Source organism: Trachypithecus francoisi, unplaced genomic scaffold (assembly GCF_009764315.1).
Source record: "Trachypithecus francoisi isolate TF-2019V2 unplaced genomic scaffold, Tfra_2.0 Contig01440, whole genome shotgun sequence".
NCBI classification, from domain to species: domain Eukaryota; kingdom Metazoa; phylum Chordata; class Mammalia; order Primates; family Cercopithecidae; genus Trachypithecus; species Trachypithecus francoisi.
This window is the reverse complement of record NW_022681431.1, coordinates 10,563,208-10,583,751: the sequence shown is the minus strand read 5'-3', so window position 1 is coordinate 10,583,751 and position 20,544 is coordinate 10,563,208. Positions and strand designations below refer to the sequence as shown.

The 20,544-nt window shown below is 40.6% G+C and overlaps 1 protein-coding gene and 1 long non-coding RNA gene across 3 annotated transcripts in view; one reads left to right on the top strand and one right to left on the bottom strand.

Moving 5' to 3' along the window:
• The window catches only part of TNFRSF10B (TNF receptor superfamily member 10b), a 51,482-nt gene that overhangs the window by 14,035 nt on the left and 16,903 nt on the right, over positions 1–20,544 (top strand). For both annotated transcript variants that reach the window (XM_033228683.1, XM_033228674.1), the window contains exon 2: positions 12,830–12,935. In XM_033228683.1, coding sequence (XP_033084574.1) covers positions 12,830–12,935 — 106 coding nt within the window. The remainder of the gene's footprint in view (positions 1–12,829; positions 12,936–20,544) is intronic.
• On the bottom strand, positions 2,761–6,074 carry LOC117093457. Its single transcript, XR_004441151.1, has 4 exons — positions 5,945–6,074; positions 4,729–4,858; positions 4,507–4,598; positions 2,761–2,869 (listed from the first exon to the last, which is right to left on the bottom strand). It is a non-coding gene; the product is annotated as an uncharacterized LOC117093457 (long non-coding RNA).

Sequence of the window (20,544 nt, the reverse complement as noted above, 5' to 3'; positions counted from 1 at the left end):
TTGGAATCATACAGTATTTGCCTTTTTTTTTTTTTTATACAGTCTTGCTCTGTCACACATGCTAGAGTGCAAAGGTGTGATCTCCGCTCACTGCAACCTCTACCTCATGGGTTCAGATGATTCTCCTGCCTCAGCCTCCCGAGTAGCTGGGATTACAGGTGCCCGCCACCACACCTGGCTAATTTTTGTGTTTTAAGTAGAGACAGTGTTTCACCATGTTGGCCAGGATGGTCCTGAACTCCTGACCTCGGGTGATCCACCTGCCTCAGCTTCCCAAAGTGCTGGGATTACAGGTGTGACCCACCGCGCCCAGTCAGTATTCATCATTTCTGACTGGTTTATTTCATGTAGCGTAATATCCTCAAGGTTCATCCATGTTGTAGCATTTGTCAGCATTTCCTTTTTCTAAGGTGAATAAGATTCCATTGTATGCATGTACCTACCACATTTTATTTATCCATTCATATGATGGAGACAGATTGATTCCCTCTTTCGGCTGTTGTGAATAATACTGCTATAAACATGGGTGTACCAATATCTGTTTGAAACTCTACTTTTTTAAAGAAAAAAACGAATGATTCATTACATAAAATTATGCTTGCCAGAATACAGAAAAATTATTTCTTTTACCTTTACATATATATGACAAGTACCAAGCAAAGTATAAGAACTGGAAGAACTCATTACAAATTACCAAAAAGTATTTATCTGGTGAAATTATTCAAGTCATGAATGCTAAATAAATTAATGCACTTCAAAATACATGAAGTGTAAAACAAGCATAGAAACAGTGATCTCGGCCAGGCGAGGTAACTCAAGCCTGTAATCCCAGCACTTCTGGAGGCAGAGGTGGGTGGATCGCTTGAGGTCAGGAGTTTGAGACCAGCCTAGCCAACATGGCGAAATCCCATCTCCACTAAAATACAAAAATTAGTCAGGCGTGGTCGTGGGCGCCTGTAATCTCAGCTACTTGAGAGGCTGAAGCAAGAGAATTGCCTGAACCTGGGAGGCAGAGGTTGCAGTGAGCCCCGATCATGCCACTACACTCTAGCTTGGGCCACAGAGCAAGACTCCTTCTCAAAAAAAAAAAAGTAAACAGTGGTCTTAAATGATGATTCCTTTCACAAAGCTAACCAACAAAGAAGGAGCACAAGAAAGTTTGTCAGGTTAGGCAGAAAAGAACAAATCAAATATATTATTGGGTGGGATTGAACAAAAACCAACATCTAGGCAACTAGGATTCCAAAAAGAAAAAGAAAACCTAAATGAGTAATTAGGACTCAAAACAGAATAAGGATATTCCAATACTCTATATTGTTTTTCTACTAATAACAGAAAGAAGGATTTGGGCTGGGCACGGTGGCTCATGCCTGTAATCCCAGCACTTTGGGAGGCCGAGGTGGGCTGATCACTTGAGGTCAGGAGTTTGAGACCAACCTGGCCAACATGGTAAAGCCCTGTATCTACTAAAAATGCAATAATTAGCTGGGCATGGTGGCACATGCCTGTAATCCCAACTACTCGGCAGGCTGAGGAAGGAGAATTGCTTAAACCTGGGAGGTGGAGGTTGCAGTGAGCTGAGATCACGCCACTGCACTCCAGCCTCGGCGACAAGAGGGAAACTCAGTCTCTAAATAAATAAATAAATAAATATAAAATAAGGATTTAGAGGCCAAGTAAGACCTGTAGAGCCAGGTGCTCTCGAAGCATTTGCACTGAAGTCATCTTAGGATGGACATATAAATGAACTTTACTGTTACTCAAAGGTGAGAAAATGTATGCATTATAGCTGGGCATGGCAGCTCACACCTGTAATCCCAGCACTTTGGGAGGCCAAGGCGGGTGGATCACTTGAGGCCAGCAGTTCGTGACCAGCCTGGCCAACATGGCAAAACCATGTCTCTACAAAAAATACAAAAACTAGCCAGGTGTGGCGGCACACACCTGTAAGCCCAGCTACTCGGGAGGCTGAGGCAGGATAATTGCTTGAACCCAATAGGTAGAGGTTGCAGTGAGCTGAGATCATACCACTGCACATCGGCCTAGGGGACAGAGCAAGACTGTCTCAAAAAACAACAACACAAAAACTTATGCATTATAAAAGAAAGGAAAACAATTATACCTGAATAGGGCAAAAAGATTACACATAAAATGATCAAATGCATCTCTACTATAAAACTAAAATAATCTGCTTCCAAAGAATTCCTTTGTACTTTAATGAGAGCAAAGCTTTTACCCTAATGAAAAGGCAAATGGGAGGTCTCTGGGAAGTTGGAATCGTCATAGCAAAAAAAAAAGAAAAAAGAGAGATACCTACCAGAAAATATACATTAATGTCCATAATCTCATTTGTTAAAAAAAAAAAAAGCTCAAATTAAACTTTTTTTTTTTTTTTTTGAGACAGAGTCTTGCTCTGTCACCAGGCTGGAGTGCTGTGGCACAATCTCTGCTCACTTCAACCTCCCACTCCCTGGTTCAAGCGATTCTCCTGCCTCAGCCTCCTAAGTAGCTGGGATTACAGGCATGGACCACCACGCCAGGCTAATTTTTGTATTTTAGTAGAGACAGAGTTTCGCTATGTTGACCAGGATGGTCTCGATCTCCTGATCTCATGATCCACCCGTCTCGGCCTCTCAAAGTGCTGGGATTACAGGCGTGAACCACTGGATCCGGCCATAATTAAACTATTTTTAAAATAAAAGTAATAAATGAATAATATATATGTAATATGAATAATATGCCAAATTATTATATTCTATAGTCATAAGTGTTATTGATAAATACACTTGATTCATGCTACAAGAAAAAGAATTGAGACACTTACCTTCACATTTCGGAATTCCTGAGTCTTATCAGGCAAAAACAAGTCCTGAAAAAACAAAGTAAATCTACTTATTATAGTAGGGCATTTAGGCAATACTGTATTTATAGTTTTAAAGCTGACGACTCTAAGGACAGTATATATGTGCTTCAATGAAATTATAAACATGAAAACCCTGCTTTCAGTTCTTTTGGATATATACCCAGAAGTGGGATTGCTGGATCATCTGGTAATTCTACTTTTAATTTTTTGAGGAACCACCATACTGTTCCTGGACCAAACTGAGGGTCAGGCTGCTGTTTCTTGCCACCCAATCATGAGATGCCAATGAACTGGGAATAAAGAGAGTTTTTATTTCTGTAACTGATTATAGGGAGAAGGCCTGGAAATTATTGCCAGACCAACTCAAAATTATAAAGTGTTTCAGAGTTTATATACCTTCTAACCTATATGTCTACATGTAAGAGTGCATTCATCTAAAGACATAGGTGATTAACTTCTTTTAATCTATAACTAAGCTCTGAGTCCTGAAGACCTTCCTCTGGAGCCTCAGTAAATTTACTTAATCTAAATGGGTCCAGGTGCTGGGGTTGTTACCCTTATCTTGTCTCCTGCTAAACCACGGAGGTTTGGGGAGTTCCTTCAGACTTCCAATACACTTGTTTGTGGAGGCCTGGGGAGTTTCTTCAAAACCCCCAATAAAACTGGTTTAATCCTGAATAGGTCCTGTTAAGAATTCCTCTATTATTTTGTCATGCTTTAAGGCCTAGGCAAAACTCTTGATGGGCTTTTGTTACATTCCAGCCTTTGTATAAGGGCATTGGCTTTTTTTTTTTTTTTTAAGTATTTAATAGTTAACTTAAGCACTTGATTAGTACTGAAACAGTTGTGATAGAGGCCTACATTAGTGAAAACTGGACTGCCACAATCCCCACTGTCAATTTGTGCATGATTTCTATCATGCTTGTATATTTATTTATCATGAGAATCATAGGGAGATGGGGCGTCATAATCTTTCTGGCTACTTCCTGCTGAGAGAGGGTCGTCGTTATGGGGCACCAAATGCACTGCTGGAGTGGAGGAGGTCGATTTGTTCCCGGTAGCACTCTGTTTTAGGGGCTTAGAGGCAGCGCCTGCTGAAACACCTAGTTTTCAGTTCACAGGGCTTTAAGAAAGCACAGCTTAGGTTTCAGTGATTTCCAGTTAGGGAAAATGGGGAAAAAGGAAAAGAGAAAGGAAAAAATTGAAAACATTTTTGAGACTTGCAGCCAGAAAAATTAGAATTTAATCCAAACTGTAGAAAATAATAAAAACTGAAAAACATTGAGGAAGACTAGAATTTAACAACAGGTGTAACTATAGTTTTTGAAATATAATTTTTTTCTCTCTAGTTTCCCATTTTTATTAAAAGACAAATCATGGTAGGACTGGTTTGCTTTATTGTACTCGTCCTAATTATTTATATACCTTGCAGCAAGAATAATTATTTTTACGTACGCCTTTTAAATTGGCTTTGATAGAACTTTGTTCCGTAGAAGGAATCTGAGATAAGACCCTTTTAAAGCCGAGCCCAACCATGGATTTGTACCATCAAATACCTATGAGTTGGGCGAATTCCTCTCTTTTTGAGGTTTCAAGATAACTTGGGGTTCCCGGCCCATCAGAAAGTGACATTCTTTACTTACCACAGGTCAGAAACCCTGTACAGGGTCTATGTACACAAAATATGAAGCCAGTTTCCAAGGGCTTTCTTGGCTTCATAAGTCAAGTTTGATTCCTTAAAGGAGAGCAAAGTCAAAGCCTTGGTAAAATAACCAGTTTTTCCAATCGTGTCCTGTTACAAAAGAAAACAGATTCTTACTGCACTTATGCAAATAACTATATTGCCATAACTTAAGAATACTCACAAATAGTTTCCAAATTCTGGAGAAAATCAGGTAGAGAGAAACAAATATGCTTCAAATTTTGTTCATAGAAGTATACTGTACACTTAATTGTTAAAAGGTGTTAATAGCTCAAAAGAAGTTTTCCTTGACTCTGAAAAGCAAAACAAAGGATTAGCAACATTTTAAGCCAAAAGTCAAAAAGATCACTTCAGTCTCCTATAAGTTTAGTTCATGCAGTTAATTCCTGTCCTGTTTGATATTAATGAACATTTTAACTCTTCAAGAGTTGTGAACATTTTTCCTCTATTCTGATGTCACAGCCTCCAAAGTTATCAGAAACCTGCATTCAAGAGCACCTGTCAGAGCTTTACAGCTAATTATAAAACTACCTTCTAAAGAGGACCAAAACAAGACAACAAATTTATGGATGACAAAAAGTTTTAGGGTAGCCATAGTTAAAGACACAATTGACGACAAGGTTATCTGTTACCTCTGTGGCACACAATAATTTTAATATAACAATTATAATTACTACTGATAACATACACTAAGATATATCAGAATTATAGGAGTCTTCCATAACCTTGGAACACATACCAATAACATATTTATGCACATATAGCCCAAAGAAAGCCAAACACCATTTCATGTTTAACAATGCTTCCTGTATATTTTTATATCAAATAAGCCACATTTCACCTTTACATTAGTGTACTATTAATGTTAAATCCAATTTTTAATAAAACCTTATAGACACATTTACCCGATGTTAATGTTTGACCGTAAGGTAAGGCCCTAGGAGAGAGAGAAATAAAACCAAAATCATGAAGGCCATTTAAAGGCCTTCACGCGTGCACACACACACACACGTACATACATATTTTGAATGTTAGCCTTTAATTAAGCTGACTCTCAATCACTGAGTTTCAAAAAACCTTTCTCCTTCTCAGAGGCCTTTCAGCAGAGATGGACCCAATACTTCCCATTTTCAAGTTTACGTGTTATCGAAAGGAGCAAGACAGACACACAAACACATGGAAACATTTCAGAAAAACAGAAGGGGAAGTGCACTACGGCAAAACAGACTCTCAAAACTAACGCAAAACCTGCTATCAACCAAAGGGAAAGTGGGTGTATGAGCCAGCCCTACTGCTTCCCTTGGCAGTACCGGACAAATGGCTTACCAAGCCCAAATGGGAAAACAATAGGCTCCTGGCATAGGATCCCATTGACTTACTCTTTGAGCATGTCCGCTCTTTATCTCCGTTCCTCCCCAGTAGAGAAAGGGACGTGCAGATTTGCACATAAACAGCCCTCTGGAGGTTCCCAGGGGAAACATCACCCGACAGCTGCTGGGATCCTCCTGAAGACTGTCTCATTGCAAGCTGCCAGCTGCTGAACACAGCACTGTTCTTATCTCCTGGCAGGAGAGTTTTTTGTTCCCAGACCAAACTGAGGGTGGGGCTGCTACTTCTTGTCACCCAATAATGAGATGTAGATGAACTGGGGAGGAAGAGAGTTTTTATTTCTGAAACTGGTTACGGGGAGAAGTCCTGGAAATTATCGCCAGACCAACTCAAAGCTACAAAGCTTTTCAGAGTTTATATCCCTTCTAAGCTATATGCCTATGTGTAAGAGTGCATTCACTTAAAGACATAAATGATTAACTTCTTTTAATCTGTAACTAAGGTCTGAGTCCTGAAGGCCTTCCTCTGGAGCCTCAGTAAATTTACTTAATCTATATGGGTCCAGGTGCTGGGGTGGTTACCCTTTTCTTGCCTCCTGCTAAATCATGGAGGTTTGGGGAGTTCCTTCAGACTTCCCATACACTTGTTCGTGGAGGCCTGGGGAGTTTCTTCAGACCCCCAATAAAACTTGTTTAATCCTAAATGGGTCCTGTTAAGAATTCCTTCGTTATTTTGTCATGCTTTAAGGCCCAGGAAAAGCCTAGGCAAAACTCTTGATGGGCTTTTGTTACATCCCAGCCTTTGTATAAGGGCACTGGCTTTTTTTAGCTTTTAATATTTAACTTAACCGCTCAGTCAGTACCGACACAATTGTGATGGAGGGCTGAGTTAGTGAAACCTGGCCTGCCACAGTACTGTTTTTCACAGTGTGCGTTTTACAGTCCCACCAACAGGGCACAAAGGTTCCAGTTTCTTCACACCTCACCAGCACTTGTTACTTTCCATGCTGTTGTTTTTAATATAGCAGATGTTAGTGGTGTTGAGCATCTTTTCATGTGCTTATGGGCCATTTACTTATCTTCTCTGGAGAACTGTCTTTCAAGTCCTTTGCCCTTTTTAAATTTTTAAAAAAATTTTATTGTAATTAAGAAATTATGGCCAGGCACAGTGGCTCATGCCTGTAATCCCAACACTTTGAGAGGCTGAGACAGGAGGACTGCTTGATCCCAGGCATTCAAGACCAGCCTGGGCAACATGGCAAGTCCCAATAAATTGTATGTATTTATGGGGATTTATAGGTTACAAAGTTATGTTACGATTTATGCATACAATATGGAATAATTAAATCAGCTAATTAACATGTCCATCACTTCAAATACTTACCATTTTTATGGTGAGAACATTTGAAATTTATTCTTTTAGCAATTTTGAAATGTACATTATGCTGTTATTAACTATATTCATTGCACTGTGCAACAGATCTCAAAAACCTTATTCCTCCTAACTGATGCTTTGTACCTTTGACTATCATCTCCCCATTGCCCCACCCCCAGACTCTGGTAACCATTCTACTCTCCACTTCTGAGTTCGGTTGTCTTTTCTTTTCTTTTCTTTTCTTTCTTTTCTTTTCTTTTCTTTTCTTTTCTTTTCTTTTCTTTTCTTTTCTTTCTTTTCTTTTCTTTCTTTTCTTTTCTTTCTTTTTCTTGACAAGAGTTTTGCTTTTGTTGCCCAGGCCAGGATGCAATGGTGCAGTCTCAGCTCACTGCAACCTCTGCTTCCTGAATTCAAGTGATTCTCTTGCCTTAGCCGCCTGAGTAGCTGGGATTACAGGTGCCCACCACCACGCCCAGCTAATTTTTGTATTTTTAATAGACACAGGATTTCACCATGTTGGCCAGGCTGGTCTCGAAATCCTGACCTCAGGTGACCCACCCCACCTCAGCCTCCCAAAGTGCTGGGATTACAGGCATGAGCCACTGCATCCAGCCTAGTTGTTTTCAATTTCACATATGAAAACATACAGTATTTCTTTTTTTGTGCCTAACTTATTTCACTTAGCATGATGTATTCCAATTCCATACATGTTGTTGCAAGTGACAAAATTTCTATCTTTTTAAAGGCTGAATAGTGTTCTGTATTGTGTACATACCACATTTTCTTTATCCATTCATCTGTTGGTGGACATAGGTTGATTCCATAACTTGGCTGTTGTAAATAGAGCTGCAATGAACATGGAAGTGCAGATATCTCCTTGACATACTGATTTCAAATCTTTTTGGTAAATACCCAGAAGTGGGATTGCTGGATCATATAATAATTCTATTTTTAGTTTTTTGAGGCACCTTCATACTGCCTTCCATAATGGCTGCACTAATTTACATTCCCACCAACAGTGAGCAAGGGTTCCCTTTTTGTGGTATCCTCACCAACACTTGTTATTGTTCATCTTTTCCATAGTAGCCAGTCTGATGGGTATGGAATGATATCTCATTGTGGTTTTAATTTACACTTCCCTAATGATTCGTGATGTTGAATTTTTTTTAATATATCTATTGACCATTTGTGTGTCTTCTACTGAGAAATGTCTACTCAGGTCCCTTGTCCATTTTGTAATCAGATTATTTGTTCTCTTTGAATAGAATTATTTGAGTTCCTTATATATTTTAGATATTAACCCCTTATCAGATGTATGGTATGCAAATATTTTCTCCCAATCTGTAGCTTATCGCTTCACTCTGTTGTTTCCTTTGTTGTAAGAAACTTTTTTTTTTTTTTTTGGAGACGAAATTTCACTCTTGTTGCCTAGGCAGGAGTGCAATGGCATGATCTTGGCTCACCACAACCTCCACCTCCCAGGTTCAAGCGATTCTCCTGCCTCAGCCTCCCAAGTAGCTGGGATTACAGGCACACGCCACCATGCCCAGCTAATTTTGGATTTTTAGTAGAGATGGGGTTTCTCCATGTTGATCAGGCTGATCTTGAACTCCGGACCTCAGGTTGTGCAGAAACTTTTTATGTTGATATAATTCCATTTGTCTATTTTTGCTTTTGTTGTTAGCACTTTTGGGGTCAAATCTAAAAACGTGTTGCCCAGATCAGTGTTGTGTAGTCTTAGCCCCTATGTTTTCTTCTAGTAGTTTAATGGTTTCAGGTCATATATTTAAGTCTTTAATCCATTTTGAGTTGATTTTCGTATATGGTGTAAGATAAGAGTCCAATTTCATTCTTCTGCATGTGGATATCCAGCTTTCCTAACACCATTTATTGTGGAGACTTTTTTTTTCCCCATCGTATATTCTTGGCACTTTTGGCAAAAATCAATTGACCATAGCTATGTGGATTCATTTCTAGGCTGTGTATTTTGTTCCATTGGTCAATGTGTGTATTTTTATACCTGTGCCATGCTGTTTTAATTATTATTGCTTTCTAGAATAGTTTGAAATCAGGTAGTGTGGTGCCTCCTGCTTTGTACTTTTTGCTCATGATTGCTTTGGCTATTTGGGTTTTTTTTATGGCTGCATATGAATTTTAGAATTGTTTTCTCTATTTCTGTGAAAAATGATATTGGAATTTTGATAGTGATTACATTGAGTCTATAGATTGCTTTGGATGGTATGGACATTTTAACAATATTAGTTCTTCCAAGTCATGAGCATTTATTTCCATGCGTTTGTATCTCTTTCCACTTATTTGTCTCTTCTATTTTGTTCATCAGTGTTTTATGGTTTTCAATGTACAGGTCTTTCACTTCATTACATTTACTCCTAATTTTTTTTTTTTTTTTTTTTTTGGTCATTGCTCTTATAGGTTTGTTTTCTTAATGTCTGTTTCATATAGTTCATTATTAATATATAGAAATGCTACTGATTTTCATATGTTGATTTTGTATCCCACAACTTTACTGAATTTGTTTACCATTTCTAACAGTTTTTTGGTGGAGTCTTCAGGGTTTTCTATATATAAGATCATGTCATCAGCAAATAGACAATTTTACTTCTTCCTTTTCTATTTGAATATCTAATAATTCTTTTCTTTTTCTTGCCTAATTGCTCTGGTTACGACTTCCAGGACCATGTTGAAAAGAGGTGGTGAGAGTGAGCATCCTTGTGTTGTTCCTGATATTAAAGGAAAAGCTTTCAACTTTTCACTGCTGAGTATATTAACTGTAAGCTTGTCATATAAGGCTTTTTTGTGTTGATACATTCCTTTTACACCTAATTTGTTGAGTGAGAGTTTTTATCATGAGAGAATGTTGTGTTTTGTCAAGTGCTTTTTCTACATCTGTTGAGGTGATCATATGGTTTTTGTCCTTGATTTTGTTAATATGGTATATCACATTTATTGATTTTCATATGTTGAACCATCTTTGCATCCCAGAATAAATTCCATTTCATCATGGTGAATGATTCTTTTAATGAGCTATTGAATTTTGTCTACTGGTATTTTGTTGAAGATTTTTGCATCTGTGTTTATTAGAGATATTGGCCTATAATTTTCTTTTCTTACAGTGTTCTATTCTGGCTTTGGTATCAAGGTAATGCAAGCCTTGTAAAATAAGTTTGGAAGTATTCCCTCCTCTATAATTTATTTGGGAAAGTTTAGAAAGGACTGATTTTAGTTCTTGTTTAAATGTTTTGCTGAATTCAGCAGTGAAGCCATCTAGGTCCTGGGTATTTCTTTGATGGGAGACTTTTCATTACTGATTCAATATCCTTAATCATTACTGTTCTGTTCAGATTTTTTCTTTCTTCGTGATTCAGTATTGGTAGGTTGTATCCGTCTAGAAATTTGTCCATTTCTTCCAGGTGGTTCAATCCTTTGGCATATAATTGTTCATAATATTTTCATATCATCCTTTGCATTTCTGTGGTATCCATTGTAATGTGTCTCCTTGGTTTTGTTTGTTTGTTTGTTTGTTTTTTGTTTTCTTTGAGACAGTCTCCCTCTGTTGCCCAGGCTGGAGTGCAGTGGGATGATCTTGGCTTACTGCAACTTTCACCTCCCAGGTTCAAGCGATTCTCGTGCCCCAGCCACCCAAGTAACTGGGATTACAGGTGTGCTCCACCATGCCTGGCCTTTTTTTTTTTTTTTTTTTAGTAGAGATAAGGGTTTGCCATGTTGGCTAGGCTGGTCTCCAACTCCTCGCCTCAAGTGATCCATCTGTCTTGGCCTCCCAAAGTGCTGGGATTAAAGGTGTGAGCCACCTCACCTGGCCTCCTCATTCATTTTTTATTTGATTTGTTTGTCTTCTTTCTTTTTTCTTAGTCTAGTTACAGGTTTGTTGATTTCATTTATTTTTTTCAAATAACTAACAGAATTTTGATAGTCTTTTGTATTTTTTTCTAGCCTCTATTTTATTTATTTTTGCTCTGATTTTTATTATTTCTTTTGTTCTGCTAACTGTGGGCTTAGTGTATCTTTTATTCTATTTCCTTGAGGTACAACATTAAGTCTTGTATTTGAGATCTCTCTTCTTTTTTGATGTAGGCATTTATTGCCGTTTCATCTTAACACTGCTTTTGCTGCATCCCATAAATTTGGTTATGTTATCTTTCCATTTCATTTTCTTAATATATTTTTAAATTTTCCTTTTGATTTCTTCTTTGACACATTGGCTGCTCAGGAGCTTGTTACCATTCAAGTTCTTTGTTCATTTCTTAACCACATTGTTGGCTTGTTGTTGTTGAGTTGGAGTTTTTTATATATTTTAGATATTAACCTTTTATCAGATATATGGCTAGTAAATGTTTTCCTCTTCCCGTGGGTTGCCCCTTTACCATTGATTATCATTTGATGCACAAAAGTTTTTATTTTTTATATAGTGCAATTTATCTATTTTTTTCCTATATTGCTTGTATTTTGGGGATCACATTCAAGAAATCATTGCCAAATCCAAGGTCATGAAGAATCTTTCCTATGTTTTCTCCTAAGTTTTAGGGTTTTCACTTTTATGTTAGATTTTGGATCCATTTTGAGTTAATTTTTGTATATATGTAAGTTAAAGGTCCGAGGTCATTGTTTTGTGATGAGTCAATATCTATATTTCCCAAGACCATTTTAAAAAAGATTGTCCTCTCTCAATTAAATGGTCTTGGTACCTTTTCCAAAAATTACTTGGTATATACAGTCATGCACCACATTACAACATTTCTGCCAACAACAGACTGCATATATGATGGTGGCTTCATGCAATTATGTAACATACTACACAGGTTTATAGCCTAGGAGCAAGAGACTATACCATATAGGCCAGGTGTGCCATAGACTACACCATCTAGGTTTGTGTAAGCACACTCTCTGATATTCACACAGCACAATCGCCTAACAACCCTTTGCTCAGAACAATGTTGATCAATGCATGGCTGTATGTGCAAGTTCATTTCTGGGCTCTCTGATCTAGTCCATTGGTCTATATGTCAGGCACCTTTTCAAATCAGAAGTTCATTATTTAATGTTTGATCCTGTATCCCAATTTTTTAAGTTTGCTATATTATAACCCCCATTTATAAAAATGTGTATGTGTGCCTATGTGTCTGTCTGTGTGTGTGTCTGTGTAAGAGAGAGCAAATGAGAGAAAGAGAGAGAGAATAGGCATACCTATGGAAAAATAGTGGAACTAAATGAGACAAAATATTAATGGATGCTATCTTTAGCTGAGATTATCACGTGTGGTTTGTGTATTCTTCTAAAAACTTTCCTTGCCCACATTTTCTGGCGTAAACATGTTTAGATGAGTTTTTCAAGTGAATGTTACTTGGCCTTCCCTGAAATACGAAGGGACGAACAAACACAAAAGGATGTTTGAGAGGTGAGAGCCGCAAGAAGGATGAGGGTTCTGTTTAGCTTGCGTGCCTGGGGTCAAGGGAATGTGAGTGGATCCTGGGAGGGGTGAGCTCTGGAAGCCACTCACACCCATCCCTGCTTTGTCCCCACAGGTCTCAGCTGACTGTGCTCTGATCACCCGACAATCCCCAGCTCCCCATCGAAGAGCGGCCCCACAACAAAAGAGATCCAGCCCCACAGAGGGATTGTGTCCGCCTGGTATGTTTAAGATGGGTCTCTGATCCTTGCCCCTCCTCCCCTTGTCTCCATGAGCTTCCAGTCTGTTTCCCTTGCACTTCCTGGTTCTTTGTGCCACAGAGAGGCATTGGGTGCCTCCAGCTCTAGGCTCTGTCCTTCTGGAGCCTTCCTGCTAGGATGGTATCAAGACACACAAATGAATGAGACAGCCAAAGAGACTGATAGGCACCTTGAGGGAGAATTGAGTGGAACAGAGATGGAGCTGGTGAGGCCTCCAGGCAATGGTGACTTTGGGTTGACATCCGGAGGTGGGCAGGGCCAGAGGTGCAGAGAACCAGGAAGAGTGTTCCTAGGAGGGTTCCACTGGAACAATTGTCGGGGGTCAGGGGTTGGGGAAGATGGAGCAACGGCAGGGGACTACTGTGGGGAGTGGAGGGTTACGAAGTTAGAGAGACAGGTGGGTTCAAATCCTACACAGAGGAAGTTGGATTTTATTTCGCGAGTGATGGATGTCCCTGAGAAGTTTTCAGCAGAGGGCCACCAGCATTGGATGTGCATCCTAAGTGCCCACTCCTGGATTGAAGCAGAGCAAGACAGGAAGCAGGTGGAGGGCCTTGAGTGTGAGGTGCTCCCCTGGGATGTTACGTGGTGCCCTGTAAGGTCATTTGAGCCCCGAGAGATGCAGCAGGACCCTGGCCTGAAGTATGCTTGGTTCACCTCGCACTTCTTTCCCTCTTTCCCCTGCATGTATGAGGTAAGAATCGATTGCTGCATGAAGGTTTCCAGGGCTGGCAAGTATGGCAAGAAGTGGCTTGTTAAATCCATTTACAAATTTGCATTTCTTTTCCATGACTAAGGGCCAAAGGAAAGGCTTGCCTGAGGGCAAACTCTCACATTGCATGCGTGGGCTTGTCAGGAGCAGAGCATGGAGAAGGAAGAACCCAGTGTGAAGCAGACACAAACTCATCTGTAAATGCTCCTATCGCTGTGGTCCAGAGTCAAGACCAGGGAGCAGGACAGGAATAGGAAGAATTCAAGAAGTATTTGGGGTGTGGATGGATGACATGTGGGGAATGAGGACAATCAAGGCAACAAACTCAACTGCTCAGGGTAACTTGGCCTCTGAGGGGACAGTGTGTGGCAGGGCTAGCAGTGCACATTTGGGGACCGTAGCACATAGGTGATGCTTGAAGCCTCTGTCTTGAGGGTGTCCACCTGGAAGAAGCTGTAAATACTGAGAAGGAGGGACACAACTGAGCCCATTAGGATTTGCAGTTGGAGACGATAGACCAGGGAGACAGGACTGCAATGGGCTGAGCAGGAGCAGTTGGAGAACTTCCATCCTAGAGGGGAGATGGCTCTTCCAACCACAGGGAGCAGGCCATAGCAAGCATCGAGGACTGAGACGTGGAAACTCCTCAAAATGTGCATTTCTCTTCCTGTGAATGAGGTCAAGAATCTGTTCGTGACACAGACACCATTTGTACACGGGTTCTGCTAGGTTTTCTTCACTCCTTGTAAGAGTTTAGGTTTTTTTTGTTTGTTTGTTTTAATCATTGAGTCACATGAATTCTTACAGATTAGGGAAATTATGCATTGATTGATTGATTGATTGATTGAGATAGGATTTCACTCTGTTGACCAGGCTGGAGTGCGGTGGCAGGATCATAGTTCACTGTAGCCTTAACCGCTTGGGCTCAAGCGATCCCCTCACCTCGGCCTTCCAAAGTGTTGGGATTACAGGCGTGAGCCACTGCGCCGGGTCCAAACTTCTAACAAAAATTCCCATATAATGCCAGGCGTGGTGACTCACACCTGTAATCCCAGCACTTTGAGAGACCAAGGTGGGCAAGGAGTTCAAGAATACTTGAGGCCAGGAGTTCGACACCAGCCTGACCAACAAGGCGAAACCCTGTTTCTACTAAAAATACAAACATTAGCTGGGTGTAGTGGCGTGCCTGTAGTCCCAGCTACTTGGTAGGCTGAGGCAGGAGAATTGCTTGAACCCAGGAAGCAGAGGTTGCAGTGAGCTGAGATCGCACCATTGCACTTCAGCTTGCATGACAGAGTAAGACCCTGTCTCAAAAAAAAAAATTTTTTTCATATATATTTGCAGTCATTTTGTGGTTTTCTATTTTATAATTAAGTCATTGAGCCACCTGGACTTTATTTTGTTGTAAGAGGCAAGTAAGGAAGACACTTTATTATTTTCCAGCCACCTTTTTAGTTGCCCCAACACTATTATTAAATAATCACATTTTTATCAGTGACATGAATCACTATCATTATGTATGATACTTACATTATGTATGATAATAATGTATCATTATGGTACATTATTAAGTAAGATTTGTGTAATTTGGGTTTTTTAGAATGTCTTTCAATATTAATAAAAATAATTCAGGACTCTTGTGGGTAGCATATAGATGATTATGGTCTATTTTTTGCTTTTGTTTTACTCACTCTGCCAATCTCTGCCTTTTAATTGCAGAGTTTAAACTATTTTCAGTTAACATAGTTATTGACAAGAAAGGATTTGTTTCTGCTCTTCAACTATTTGTTTTCTTTTTTTTTTTTTTTTTTTTTTTTTTTTGAGGCAGTGTCTCGCTCTGTCGCCCGGACTGGAGTGCAGTGGCCGGATCTCAGCTCACTGCAAGCTCCGCCTCCCGGGTTCACGCCATTCTCCTGCCTCAGCCTCCCGAGCAGCTGGGACTACAGGCGCCCGCCACCTCGCCCAGCTAGTTTTTTGTATTTTTAGTAGATACGGGGTTTCACCGTGTTAGCCAGGATGGTCTCGATCTCCTGACCTCGTGATCCGCCCGTCTCGGCCTCCCAAAGTGCTGGGATTACAGGCTTGAGCCACCGCGCCCGGCCAACTATTTGTTTTCTTTATGTCTTATATATATTTTTTCCTCCCTTACCACCTTTTAAAAAAACTTTAGTTTATTTCTTGGCATGTACCATTTTTCACTTACTTCTTTTCTTTTCTGCATATTTTAAAATGTATTTTCTTTTTTCTTAAACATATATTTTGTATATGTATATCTTTAATAAATATATATTAAATATATACTTATTTTAATATATATATCTTAAAGATATGTATGTATATATTTGTCTTAAACATATATATCTTTTATATATATATTATATATATACAGAGAGAGAGGGTCTGCTCTGTCACTCAGGCTGGAGTGCAGTGTTGCGATCTCGGCTCACTGCAGCCTATGGCTGCTGGGTTTAAGCGTTTTTCCTGCCTCAGCCTCCTGAGACAAGGAGTAGACACCACGCCTTGATAATTTTTGTATTTTTAGTAGAGACGGGGTTTCACCATGTTGGCCAGGCTGTCTCAAACTCCTGACCTCAAGTGATCCACCTGCCTTGGCCTCCCAAAGTGTTGGGATTACAAGCGTGAACCATGCACCCAGCCAAAAATTTATTTTCTTACTGGTTTCTTGAAGATTACAATTACCTTCTTAAGTATCTGAAAAGGTAGTTTTATAATCCCGGCATAATTTCATTGCAATCCAAATACTGTGCTCCTGTACAGCTCCATCTCTCCAGCTTCCTGTTGTTGCTGTCATAGATCACATCCTTGCACACTGTGTGACCACTGACGTCGATCTTAAGGACATGTATATGTATGGAGCAAGGCTGACTTGTGATGGTTGATTTTACATGTCAACTTGGTTACCCAGATACTTGGCCAAATATTATCCTAGATGTTTCTGTGAAGGTGTTTTTTGTTGTTGTTGTTTTTAGATGGGATTAACGTTTAAATCAGTGGACTTTGAGTCAAGCAGATTACCCCCATAATGTTGCCAGTTCCCGTCTAATCAGTTGAAAGCCTCAATAGAAAAAAAGAGTGACCTCCACCAAGAAAGAAGGTGTTCTGCCAGCAGGCAGCCTTCAGACCTGAGCTGTGAGTCTTCTCTGCTGGCCTATCCTGTACCTTTTGAAATTACCAGCCTCCACAGTTACATGAACCAATTCCTTAGGATAAATCTCTGTCTCTCTAGAGCAGGGGCCCCGACCCCCAGGTCATGGACCAGTACTGGTCCGTGGCCTATTAGGAACCAGGCCACACAGCAGGAGGTGAACTGTATAGATGAGTGAGGATTACCGCCCGAGCTCTGCATGCCGTCAAATCAGCGGCAGCATTAGATGTCATAGGCGCGCGAACCCTATTGTGAACTCCGCATTCGAGAGATCTAGGTTGCACACTACTTATGAGAATCTAATGCCTGATGATCTGTCACTGTCTCCCATCACCCCCAGATGGGACCGTCTAGTTCCAGGAAAACAAACTCAGGGCTCCCACTGATTCTACATTATGGCGAGTTGTATAATTATTTCATTATATGTTACAATGTAATAGTAATAGAAATAAACTGCACAATAATGTAACATGCTTGAATCATCCTGAAACCATCCCCATTCCCCTAACTCCAGTCCGTGGAAAAATTGTCTTTCAGGAAACCAGTCCCTGGTGGCAAAAATGTTGGAGACCCCTGCTCTAGAGAGCCCTGACTAATACAGAATTTTTAAAGATTTGAAATTCTTTTAAACCATACTTAATTTCCAAGTAACGGAAATAATAAGATTGTATTTCCACCTAACATAATACAGCTATCCTGTATACAACTGAAAATGCACTAACCCTTTCTCCAGAAAAGGATGCAAAGTCCTTGAGTGGTGTTTACTCCTCTCCTTGATACCCTGGAACATAAATACTATAGAGTAAACAATACTTAAATACTATGACATAAATTCAAAATATCTTATGTCACGTAACAAGGGGATAAGAGAAGGAAGAAAACAGAGATATTTGCTTACCATATATTTACACATAAGTACACACATATAACACAATAAGGAAGAAATACTTATAATGATTACAGTCCTTGTTTCCATAGCTGGTCGTGTCGTTGTAGCTGGTATTTATAAGAAGCTTCTTTTGCTGTGCATTCTGTATTCCCTGTGCCCTCACTAAGTACCTCAGCTGGTCATGGCTCTATGCCTGGTAGAGTGAACCAACCTTCATTCCTGAAGCCTCCGAGCTATTAGTGGTCTTGCCTTAATTGGGTTGTGATAGTTTTCCATTGACTTTAATCACAGGGCATGCTAATACTAAGAGATGCCCTAAGGAGTCTCCTGCATTCTAGACATCCTCTTCCTTACATCCACTGTGGAATAACAGTCTAATTTCCCCCTTTGATTTCCCCTTTGTGGTCAGAATCAGTCAATCCAGCCAGGAGGGTTTGTGTAACTGTTTTTTGCCTGTTGATTCAGAGGCATGAGGAACCCAAAGTGGCCAAGTGGCAGTCTTAACTTCAAGTTACATGGAATCATTGTAGTGTCTCCTCATGGAATCATTCCTCCCTCTGAAATTCAGAGTTCTAGCAAAGCATAAAGTCGAGGAACCAGGCAGCAAAAAATTTGTTAACGGGCCAAGAAGGGTAATGTGGAATGGGGCCACTCCTACTTCCGCCCCTAGATTCCTGGACACATGAATCCTAGCAATGGAAGAACCAACCCCCTGTATTGGAGGATAATTCGGAGCATAGACAGCCTCCTGGAGAACCTTGTTGCAGCCCTTCAAGGTACTGCTATCCAGTTGACATTATAAGTGAGTCTTCAAAAGGCCATATCCCACCATCTTATCAAGCCAGCAGCTTTGAGATGGTGGGGAACATGGTAAGACCAGTCATTCTATGAGCACAGGCCCGTTACAGTGGGCAATGCATGTGCCATCAAGTGAGTCTCTCAGTCAGAAGCAATGCTGTGTGAATACCATGACTGTGGATAAGGCATTCTGTGAGTCCACAGAGGATAGTTTTGACAGAAGCATTGCGTTCAGGGAAGGCAAGTCTATGTGCAAAATAAGCTTCTCTTCCAGTAAAAATGCTGCCCTCTCCATGATAGAAATGGTTCAGTGTAATAATCAACCTGCCACCAGGTAGCTGGCAGATTGACCCTCTGAATGGTGCTATCTCAGAGACTCAGTGTTGGCCTCTCCTGCCTGTAGATTGGGCGCTCAGTAGCAGCTGCAGCCAGGTTGGCCTTGGTGAGGGAAGTCTGTATTGTTAAGCCCATACGTAATCTCCATCCCTGCCACCACGCACACTTTGTTCATGAGCCCATTGAGTGATAACGGGGTGGCTGGGAAAGAGGCTGACTGGTATCCACAGAACAGGTCATCCTATCCACCTGATTATTAAAATCCTTCCCGGCTAAGATCACTTTTTTATCCATTCAGAGAGGTCTATCCACACACCTCTTCCCCAGACTTCCTTGTTATCAGTTTTCCTTCTGAGTCTCTGACTGTCCAGCCAAATCATTGACCAGAGCTCATGAATCAGTATATAACTGCATGTCTAGCCATTCTTCCCTCTGAGCAAAATGAACAACCAGGTGCACTGCTCAGAGTTCTGCCCAGTGGAGTGATCTCTCTCTTTTTTTTTTTTTTTCAGATGTAGTTTCGCTCTTGTTGCCCAGGCTAGAGTGCAATGGCGTGGTCTTGGCTCACTGCAACCTCTGCCTCCTGGAGTCAAGTGATTTCCCTGCCTCATCTTCCCAAGTAGCTGGGATTACGGGCATATGCCACCATGCTTGGCTAATTTTGTATTTTTAGTAGAGACAGGGTTTCACCATGTTGGTTAGGCTGGTCTCTAACTCCTGACCTCAGGTCATCAGCCCACCTTGGCCTCCCAAAGTGCTGGGATTACAGGCGTGAGCCACTGCACCCCATCTAGAGGATTTCCTTTCACCACTGTCCTTCAGGGATGTCCCAAACAGTGGATGTGATGCTGCAAATATCCACCCTAAGTATTACCTGTATGTGGTGCAGAACCATCTGTAAACCTTCTTCTGGCAACTGACCATAGCGAATTTCTCATGAGGCCATAAGTGCAGGTCGGGCAAAAGAAAGTAATATCACAGGAGTGGGGATCACGGGCACTTGGGCCACTTCTTCATGTAACTTTCTTGTGCCTTCAGGGCCTGCTTAAGCCCAATTTTGTATATATACTAATTATATTTGAAAATGGAAATGGAAATTTCAGGCTGTATGTGCCCAAACTTATGGCTTGGTAGGCAAAATAACACTCAGTTCATGATGAGCAGTCAGGTCGTAGAGTAATTTGGTGGCCTATGCTTAACATTCAGTCTGCCCTAAGGCCCAGAAGCAAGCCAAGAGCTGTTTCTCAAAAGGAGAGTAGTTATTTGCAGAGGATGGCAAGTCTTTGCTCCAAAACCTAAGGGCCTGTGCTGTGGTTGACCTAGAGTGGGCTACCAAAGGTTCAAAACAGTATTGCTGTCTGCCACCAATACTTCAAGCACCATTGGGTCTGCTGGGTCGTATGGCCCAAGTGACAGAAAAATGTCTACGGCAGCCTGGACCTGTTGCAGAGCCTTCTCTTGTTCTGAGCACCACTCAAAACTAGCACATTTTCAGGTCACTTGATAAATAGGCCAGAGCAATACACCCAAATGAGGATTATGTTACCACCAAAATCAAAATAAGCACACTAGGCATTGTGTCATTTTCTTGGTTGTTGGGGGTGGGGGGTGGCAGATACAACAATTTATCTTTTATCTTAGACTGTCTTAGAAGAGAAGGAATATGTTT